Raw genomic sequence first — 10,547 nt, forward strand, 5'->3', positions numbered from 1 at the left:
ATTAGCTAATACCTGCTGACTCTAGTGTTGAATTCCCAAACTGTGGCTACAGAGAGGTGTAACACCCCACACCAAAGAACACACACTGCTGTAAAGCGTGCTCTAGACATGTGGAAGATGTGATCCTGGAGCCTACAGAAGTCCTTTGAAGCTCTAAGATTTCCTCCTCGGATTCTTGTTGTGTGTACTATGCTGTACAACATTGGAGTCAATAAGTTGTTTTATGCTTCTTCAGAAAATAACTTAATTTTCCTGTTGCTGTTCACCATTGCTCACATTTTGAGCCCATTTTTATATTCTCAACAAATGGGTTAATTTATTTCATATGCTTCGGTGTGTTTTCTTGATTTTCTAATCAATATATGTTTTTTACATTTGCATATATATTGTGTGACAGTATATACGTTGAAATACGTGGGATCCACACTCCTGTTACCGAGAGTTTGGCTGGGGAGGAGCCATCAAAGTACAACTTTAAGTTCGTTCGTTAATTCTGGATTAACGACGGATTTCAGGAAACACTCGTGGTTCTCACTCCTTCTTTACTTGCGTCGTTCATTATCTTGTTCGTTATTCGCTAAGATCGATCGCTTGCTGGAAACGCACTATAGCAGGTGTCATGGCACTCAATTGAACCTGTACTTCTAATACTGTATCACTGTAACTTCCGTCTTCGAGGGCAATGAAAATCGCGTTTGCGGTGCTTTAGGTTTCTTGCCGCTTGCCGTAGTCCATTATCCATCATGGCGAGGCCGCAGGATGTCCACGTAGGAATATGTGGACAGGAAATTATCAAATATGACTTGGAATTAAAAGCCCTCATTCAGGTCTGAATGCACCCGACACTGTACTTGTATCAACACACCTAAACGGTGGCTTTGCTGCTCTGTGTCTTTGTTTTATAATTTGTTGATTATTTAAAAAGGTTGGTCAGTAGCCGGTGTTAGCGGCTAACGTTAGCTTGATGCATTACGTAGTTAAGCCGGTTAGGGGTTTTTAGTGGCCACCGGGATGGACTGATCATGACAACAGAATGGCAGCATCAGTCAGGCTGCAGCTCACACTGCTAATAATTACAATTACATCGTTTAACTAACGGAACTAGTTACTCAGTGCTTTGCCCGTTATCAGTAACACGCAGAGTGTTTTATACTACTTTTATTTTAGGATATTGGCAGATGCTCGGAGCAAAGCGAGTTGATGGATCTCAACTGCAAAGTAAAAGAAACATTTAATCAACTTCGACAGCGCATTCAGGTGAGGAGACGTTTCAGACCGAATCTGAAGGAGTATGTCAGCTACAGTACAACATTGCGCCTCTTTTACAGGATATGGAGCATATGGCGAAGGAACAAGACAAGGAGTCCGACATGCTGGCTATACTGAATGAAACGGAATGCCATCGCAAGCAGATGTTAAGGTGAAGAGACTGCAGGCAGCGGGCCAAATGTGCCGCCCTTACGGGTTGGGAGTTTGAAGCCTGTTATTGCACTGTGCCTAATACAGCACGAGTTTCCTCTCACCTATCTGGTATTTAAACAGTTCTGTGTGGAGTGTACAAGCATTTGAATCATGAAAGCTACCCAGCGGTCCGATAGAGTAACCGCTTGTCACAGACTATCATTAAACCATTGTTCACAGGGGATCGTTATCACAAACCGATAATATTTACCATACTCACATAAAACGTGATTTTCCCCGATGTTTGTGCGAGAGGGCTATTAAGGATTAATATGTCATCTCAAATACATTATGCTGACACGGCAAACAAATGATGAATATACTGATTGGAGTTGTGGAGATGATTCTGTAGGATGATTTTATTTCTGTATGTGTGCTGACTTTGTACAGTCATGTAACCATTGTGGACATCTTCAACGTATGTTTTTTTTTACGGTTTTACAGTAACCAGACAGCATGGAGAAAAGCCAACCTTGCCTGCAAGTTGTCCATCGATAACATCGAAAAGGATGAGTTGTTTCAGGGTGGAGATGCCTCAGTGAGACAGAGGTGAGCAGTGATGCTGCACTTGGATTTCATCTATGCCTCACCTTGAAATTAGCGTGCTGTTCTGTGGTTTTATGAGCCTGGATTTCTGCCTTTGTGTTCTGCTCTCATCTGAAGTAGGCTTAATGCATCTTGTGGTTAAATGCGTTATCATCACGTCAGCAGGCAAACAGTAGATCCGTATTGGTGTTAAGGGTATGGACCATTTGCTGTGACGCAGCAGTATGTGTGTCAGTCATCCTTGTCTTAAAATAAGCTTTCTACAGTGGAAATGCTTCCCTTTCTCAACCTTGATCTGTCTTTCTGTGCATGGTACTGTGTCTTAGAGGCTATAACCTGCATGCATTCACTTAATATGCTTTGTAAACAGCTGGGGCTTAAATTATTTATCCTTGCATGCTGTTCTTGCTTTGCATTACATTATTTTCCCTGCATAATTTACTTTGCAATTGTGAGCAAAAAAAATTCTGACTGACGAATCGACACTCAGGATTTAAGAGCTCTGCCTAACCCGCTCAGTATGGATTGAGGCATGTTGACAGAAAGGACACTAGCAGGTGGGCCAGCGTGTGATTGGCTCTGTCTCCCACCAATCAGAAAGACAACTAAAGAGAGCCTTGCCCAGACCACCAGTGACATCACGGAGAGCCTCATGAACATCAGTCGAATGATGTCACAGCAGGTGCAGCAAAGTGAGGAGACCATGAGCTCACTGGGTGAGTGGGGCCCCCTAGAGGGTCTGGGGAGAAAACCAGGGGCAAAATTTGCCTGCCGTTGCCCATTGTACATAAGGCTGCGAAGGACTACGCTGTGTGTTAGGCTATTGTGTGCTTGGAAAAGCAGCATGCTGCTTTCCAGCACTGCTTCCTCGGCCTGCACAGCTCACAGCACTGTGCCGCTAACACTGATAGCGGGCAAATCCACGCAAAGGTCCGTTTGAAGTCACAACCGCAGTGCTGATCAAATCCTACGCGTCTCTAACAAGATTAATATGAATTTTGAGAATTTCTCTATACTCGGTTTGCACGAAAAGATATGCAGATCGACTCTGAGGACAACATGAGTCTAAATGTCACATCCGTAACCTGCAATCGCCGTGATAATTCTATTGTAAACATTCTGTCGTGTTGTGATGGCAGCCTTTCAGTCCCAGTGGGCTGTTCTGCGCCTTACTGGCCAGTTAGCTGTGCTTCCGCGCGCATGCTGGGAGACAGAGCAGTACAGCTTGTCATACTTTTCTTCTCTGTAGCCACGTCTTCGAGAACCGTGCTGGAAACACACGAAGAGTTTAAGGCCATGACAGGAACCATACAGTTGGGGAGAAAACTCATCACAAAGTACAACCGGCGGGAGCTGACAGACAAACTGCTGATCTTCCTCGCTCTCGCCCTGTTTCTGGCCACCGTCCTGTACATTCTGAAGAAAAGGCTGTTCCCCTTCATTTAGCCGGAGTAAACGGAAACGCAGCCGAACCGAGACCTTTCGCACAGTCAGACTTTCCACAAAGAAACGCAGAGGACGTGTCCCGTTCAGGAGGAGTGCCTTAGACAGTGAGGGGGTTTGTCGCAGATCTGTTAACGTCCTCATGGTGCAGCCAGTGTCATGTGACACAGGCAGCTTCACCCCAGACTGGCATCTTCTGCCTTGTTAATGTAATTAGCCTTCAGCCACAAAAGTTCTGAATGGATATTAATGCTATTTGTAACGTTGTTACTCTGCTTCCATACTCATAGTTATCATCATCCTTGTTAAATATTGCCCACGCTGGGTGTCATGGTAGGTATGGTGTTTGTCATGTGCGCTGTACCAGGAATACATGCATGAAGTAGGGTCCCACTCAGAACTCTCCTTATTTTCTATGTCAGCTTAAACATTCAGTGATAGTAATTCCAGTATTTGACTCTGGTGAAGAGCAGCTGCAGTTTGTGGTTGGGATATATTATGCCACCTATATGTAGTAATTATATTTTTAATTTTAATAACTGACAGGCTCTCACATGTACATGGTATAAATAAAGTAACTTATTTTTATGTCATTTGGTACATGGTAAAATGTGTCGATGTCTGTAATTTTGCCGGAGATTGTTGGACACGCACATTGTGACAGTTGCTTTATGAGTTTACTCTATGCTCTCCAGACAATGGTGTTTTATTTGGGAAGATTGAATGGGAATGTGACTGGGCATCCCGGGAGGCGGGGTTTATGCGCCGCATGAAGGGTCAGTGGAGTCCTTTGCCAAACTCGCACTCACAGCACTACTGGAGAAGTGCGAAGAAGCCATCTCATAATTAAAAAATGAAAATGATAGGTGGAGGGGCATTGTATCAGTTTTTCATTGTCCTTGACTTGCCGTCTTAGGCAGAAAAGAATATGGCCGACAGGTTTGGGGGGGGGGGGTGGTTGGCAGTTATCACGTTACTGATGATAAAGACGCATGCCGCCTTGTCTTTCCTCTGATAAGACCCGGAAAGGAAGATTATTCCTGCTTATTTTCCCCCGCCTATTGCTTTCGGTCGGCTGAGCAGGCTGTGTATTTTTAGCACGCTGTGGCGTTATCAGGCCTGTTCTTTTCCCTGCCCTGGGCCAGTGGTTCGGCAGCGTACCATCATGACCTTTGTCTCTGCCTTTGCTGTGTTTGTGTGCGCGTGTCGGCGACGAGGCGTTCGGGAGCGTTCGGGGGAATTCGGGGGCGTTCGCATGCCTTGGAGCTTCGTCACCGTTTTGCGCCGTGGATGCCCCCTAAATCGTCTGCAAAGCATTGCCGTCTTTCTATGATATTCTGAACCTTATTGGCGGACAGGAATAAAGTATAAAGTTTTGACACTGCAGGTCATCGGACTGCATACGGAGACGCTCTTTTCATTGTTTTAATTTCTGTCCTTGTGATTTACTTCAGAAAAGTTCGATCACCTTCCAATGTGGCTAATATTTCTATTTCAGTGCTCTGGATCACCCTAATTGCATGAATCCCGTAATGAATTAACTGGGTTTTTGTCCGTTGCGGCTCCCTTCATGCGGTAATGTGTTTGAGTTGAGTCTGCCATTCAACACCATCCCGAAAACGAGAGGTACAAATGGATATGGGTTTGAACTGGTGATTAATGAGTTGATGAAGGCGATTAAACAAATGCATTACCCCATGTCAATGCAGGCGGTAACTGCATTGCCGATGGACTGGCGTAGGAAACTGGGAAAACCTCGAAAAATGACTATGAAGTCCCTGACCCATGTGAATCTGTGTGGTCTTACAGTTTGGGTCGATCAAAGTTTTTCTTTGTTTTGCTATATACAACGAAGCGTGCATTGTACCTTCCTATGTCAGAATCATTTTGAATGTGGGGGGTCGGGGGGCATCACTGGTAGAAAACGAATATTTTATGTTAAATGTGGGTGGGTCCAAACGAATAATTTTGAAATGTTTAATGGCGGCGACGCCGATGGTTGAAATGACCCCCAGAACCATAATTCGTTAATTATGAGCAGAAATTATATAGTTGCTGGATGCCAGATTTTGACTTGACGTTTATTTTGAGTAAGCGAATTCGTCGAGAGCGATTATTTTAGGATGTGCCTTATGTTCTATGGTACGTTTCGCTGCTTGTGTTTTTAGATATCTATTTTGAATTAGATTTTTTTACTAAAAAATACTGTTTTTTAAATAACATATATGTATTGTCTATACCAGGGGTCACCAACCTTTTTGAAACTGAGAGCTACTTCACGGGTACTGAGCCATACGAAGGGCTAAAATATTGAAATAAAATAACAAATTTGCTCTGTATAATAAACATGTTTTAAATGCTTTTTTAGATATTGTCATTTTCAAATCTATATAAATGCAAATGTGATTTAAAGAAGAATAGGATAAGATTAAATTTTAGACGCTGCTCACTGGTGAGTTGTGCTATTTTTAGAACAGGTCCGCGGGCGACTCCTGTGGTGTGTCCTGTTGCCCGCGGGCACCATGTTGGTGAACCCTGCTCGGTACGTTCTATAGTTGTGCGCCACGATGGGAAGTTTACAAATTTAAAGCTTTTATAAACGTCTTTTAAAGATTGTTATTGCTGTATCTAAAATATTGTTTGCTAATGTAATGATTGACCTAAAGATGAAACTTTTTTTCGATGTTACTACAAACGTGAGAGAGGCCTATACTTCTTAGTATAGGCCATGGTCATGGTGGTTCCGAGAACTACAGCTAATAAATATGCAACAAATAATAGGCTACAATAATATTAGCCGAAGGATCATTTAGGAATACGTACATCTTAGACTTTTCTGTTTTCCGAATAAACGAAAAGTAAAAAAAAAAAAAAGATTGCATGAATCGTGTTACACCAAAGAAGGCGTTGCGTAGCTTTTATATAGCCGAATATGGATGTTCTCGCGGTCCAAACATCCCCTGCATAGGAGCTCATAAAAATCGGGTGCAGCGCGTGACAAAATAAGATGAATTTTACCGCCTGGTATGTCACAGTTTAATTTCAAATAAAGCAAAAATTTACCTGTTTAATTTGACATGAAAAGTGCAGAGCAAATTTTAAGCCATTGAACATCTGTCCCTTAATTAAAAATTGAATTTGGATTGTCGGACTGTCCGACCCGCTTCGCCTTCAGATTTTCCGCGGTTTCTTGCGATGTTTATCTCTAAACGTACAGCTAGAATAGGCTTTTAACGAACAACTTAAATATTTCTCGGTAACCTTGGAATTGAATTGAGAGCACCATCATTCATTAAGATAATTAAATAGTTTTTTTTTTACCCATTTTTTTAAAATAATGCATTGAGTTGCACAGTTTGCGCGCCTTCCTGTTGAAAAGCAACATTCTTCAGGTCATGAGAGAAAAAAAAGCCCACTCATTCAACATGGTTTGAGCATTTATGGTGTTAAATAACAGTTTACTTTAAATTATAATAAACACGTGGGCCTATGAAATATTTCTTTCCAACATTTTGCCAAGACGATCCTTAAGCGCTGCTCGAAGCGAAATGTATATACATAAATTGGCTGAATTTAGCCAATAGTAGGTGACATTGATCGTCTTTTTGTAAAACGACAGGATGTACAGGTGTGGGAATGATTGTTAACAGCCTATCATCTGCCAGTGTTCAAAGACTTTCAGAAATGCTATTGGTGAATGTTATTCTCAGACATAATCACGTTTTTTTTTTGGGTTGCGTATTCTATTGGAAATGTTTTCATGTTGGGCTTAAAAATGTATTTTAAAACCAGAAGTTATATAGCTGTGTTGTTGCTATACTCACCGATCTAACTCCAATTTTCGAAACTTATGTTTTATATATATATATAATGTTTTTTTTATACCTTGCAACCCTGTGATAGATAAACGGACGGAAGAGGGATGGAATTTTGTAATAGTCATAAAATGTTAATGACAGCAACATAATAAAATAATAATTATAAAATAATAATAATTAAATAATTAAATAATTAAAATTAATGATGTAACAATTAAATACCGAACAACTGCGTTTATCCTGTAATTTCGATAAATGGTATATAGCGAAAAAAACAGATCGCTTAATTACGGCAGTCGTTGAAAAGCAGTAATTTTCATCTATTCTCCAGTAGGTCTTAATTGTAGTCAAAATGTTTTATTATAACAAGTATTTAGTTATCTTCACTAGAATAGTTCCGATCGCGCTAACCCTCTGTAGTTATAGCTTTTACGCAGAGAAATAGATAGTAATTTATCTATTTGGTTAGAAGTAACTTTTTCTTCTGTGTAACCTCATGTTTTGTAGAATGTTACCGCATTCGATTTGACGTGTTTTTCGATTGGTCTCTATTGCGTCTGTAATTCCTATAGTATATTTTGGGGACTGTACATACTGCCTAATACATTCCTCTAGCACAATGGTACACGAGGCTAATATTCCCGATTACTGGAGGAAAAAAATGCTTCGAATTTCCTTTAAGAAATGAATGTTAAGTTATAAGCTCCGCCACAACAAATTTTCCTGACGAATTATATTATGCTCCCTCTTTTCTATGTATTTTTTCAGAAGGGTGTCGTTTTAGCAAAGTTTCACGGTGTGTATTGCTAATTATTAACAATAAGGAATACAAAGAAATCTATAAACAAAACGTCAAACTTGTTTTTTTTTTGCGGGAATTGACATACAGAGGGGAAAACCATACAGCAGGCCAATCTTACAATGTAACGTACAATTTTAGCGTATCTTGTTACATTGAGGGGTAAAAATCAAGTGTATCTCCACGATACATATAGGCATTTTTTCCTATTTTATCGCCAAAATAATAAAGAAGAAATTAACGTTTCGATAAAGCCATTCATTGGGTGTTCCGATCATCGTTGGTTACCAGTGCCCTCGTTTATGTACATTCACAAAAAACACGCCTGTTAAATACAATCATTACAGTTCGCTTTTTTTGTAAGAATAAAAAAGGGGCTGTGAAGTGGCCGCCACTTAAATCACATCTTTCGCCTTCGAAATGTGTAAGAATGATGTGTTTCGTTAAAAAAAGGCTTTTTTGACTTGTCGTCACCAGGCTCTTATACCATGCAGGGAAGAGACTCCGTTGCTTGACTGGAACTGGGTCTGGACGTTACTGAGCTCAGCCACGCTGATGTTCATGTAGTTACTGCTGCCTGGCGGTGACTGGATGGCCGGCATGGTTCCTGTGGCGTAATTACAGGCGTAGTTTGTGTTGCAACCGGGATTTGGGTAGTTAGCGAAGTGCGGGTACGTGTTGTACGCGTAGTGGTTCATGCCCACGTTGTAGGAAGAACTGTATGCAGAGGTATCACCCACACAGGGCTTTCCGTCCCGAACCAGGACCGGAACCGATATGCGCCTTGGAGGCGGGATGGCCACCATCTCCAGAGTCTGGTCTTGGCGCTGTCTCTTGCACTTGTAACGGCGGTTTTGGAACCATATTTTCACCTGGGTTGACGTGAGTTTAAGCACGCTGGCTAGGTGGTCTCTCTCCGGGGCCGAAAGGTACTTCTGCTGTTTAAAGCGCCTCTCCAGCTCGTAAACCTGGGCCTGAGAGAAGAGGACGCGCGGCTTGCGCCTCTTCCTCTGTCTCGGTCGCTCCGTGTCCTCGGTCTTTAAGTCGTCACTCTGTTCGTCTTGAGAGGGAATTAATGTATAAGTCAATAAATAATAATAATAATAATAATAATAATAATTAATTCGTAATTATTTTTTCATGTTGTTACAATTATTCATTATTAATGTTTTAATAGTTACAATAATAATAGTAATAATAAAGATGGGCCTATTTGTAATTAAACGGAGCCAGAAAAACTTAAGCTCTACTTATTAAACAAACAATATTATCTTTATATACATACAAATGTTATCTTTCAGTTTTTATGCAGCTGCAGGCAACATTGCAGGATTTGTCGAAACATTTTATTTAGTCGTTATCAATATTACTTTCTGGTTACCCGGCTATAACTTCGAACCGATAAACCTGGAACAACACATATAGCCTATATGCCTAAACATCCATCAATCCATCCATTTTCGATATTCGCTTGTCAACTACTTATAACAGCTGACAGTTTTAAAGCTCTGAATTGCGGAGTTTTTAAAGATGTGGAAAGAACTCGTTTTTGGGACAATACAAATAAAAGTCTTGCTAGAAAAGCTTCCATGCATTTAGCCATGCTGTTATTTATTAATAAAGCCGTTAACAAAACGAAATTAAAATATTTTTTAAAAAGGCCACCAATAATTACAAATTTATCCTCAATGACATCGGTTTATTATTGACAACCATAAGCTGGATAAAACCTCCTTCACCTTTTCTTTCCTTTTCCTCTAATGTGTTGTCCGCCCGTGCCTCTTTGATGATGTCCATATCCAGGAAGTTCTTTCCATAAAAGGTAGCAGTGAAGTTAAGAGAAGAGTTTTTGCTGCCTTTAAGGTCGGCCGCGTCTTCGCTGAACACGGGGACCCCGGCCTGCATCTCTATCAGGGGCTCCTGTTTGAACTTCGCCAGCATACATGACGAAGTCGGGACCGCGGTCTCCAGCCGTGGTGATATTTCCAAAGAGGCCATCTCGTCCTGGTTCTGCTCCAGATTCAATATATCCCTTACTGAAAAAGGAGTGGACGTTAGGGAGCTGGGGAACATGACCAGTGAACACTTACTCAGTTTTCCCGACAACAAATCGATGAAGCTGTCGCGAGGGTTACCCCTCCCCGAAAATTCACCAAACTGAAGCGCTCTCTAGTGCGACAAGGAGGCTCTTGAGAAAAGTGTTCATCTTCACTATAAACCCTGTTTCTGACTTGTGAGGGTCTAGGGTTGCGGTTACGTACAGGCGGCGAAAAGGAGGGGCTTCCAGATCCCAGCCAAAAAAGCGTAACAGCCCTCCATTGGCTAGTGTGGTACCTGTGACGTTGACAGTTTATAATGTCAGGTAACCTTAAATGTCCATGCATAAAAAATGCCTTGCAAATACAAGCAGTATGAAATTCAGGGTTTCATATAATAACGTTGACCCCGGCGTTTGGAGACTGTCAGTGATTTTTGACACG

At 41.4% G+C, this 10,547-nt stretch overlaps 2 protein-coding genes across 2 annotated transcripts; one reads left to right on the forward strand and one right to left on the reverse strand.

The window, feature by feature from the left end:
* The first annotated feature begins 678 nt into the window (after positions 1-678).
* On the forward strand, positions 679-4,038 carry LOC125751049 (vesicle transport protein SEC20-like). The gene is made up of 6 exons (XM_049029508.1): positions 679-827; positions 1,168-1,257; positions 1,329-1,420; positions 1,906-2,010; positions 2,605-2,723; positions 3,257-4,038. Exons 1-6 carry the CDS (start codon positions 744-746, stop codon positions 3,451-3,453), a joined length of 687 nt encoding a protein of 228 aa, XP_048885465.1. The 5' UTR covers positions 679-743; the 3' UTR covers positions 3,454-4,038.
* A 2,576-nt stretch (positions 4,039-6,614) lies between these two features.
* Positions 6,615-10,224, reverse strand: nkx2.5 (NK2 homeobox 5). Its single transcript, XM_049029869.1, has 2 exons — positions 9,807-10,224; positions 6,615-9,127 (listed from the first exon to the last, which is right to left on the reverse strand). Exons 1-2 carry the CDS (start codon positions 10,138-10,140, stop codon positions 8,538-8,540), a joined length of 924 nt encoding a protein of 307 aa, XP_048885826.1. The 5' UTR covers positions 10,141-10,224; the 3' UTR covers positions 6,615-8,537.
* Between the last annotated feature and the right edge of the window lie 323 nt (positions 10,225-10,547).

Source organism: Brienomyrus brachyistius, chromosome 10 (assembly GCF_023856365.1).
Source record: "Brienomyrus brachyistius isolate T26 chromosome 10, BBRACH_0.4, whole genome shotgun sequence".
Taxonomy (NCBI): Eukaryota; Metazoa; Chordata; class Actinopteri; order Osteoglossiformes; family Mormyridae; genus Brienomyrus; species Brienomyrus brachyistius.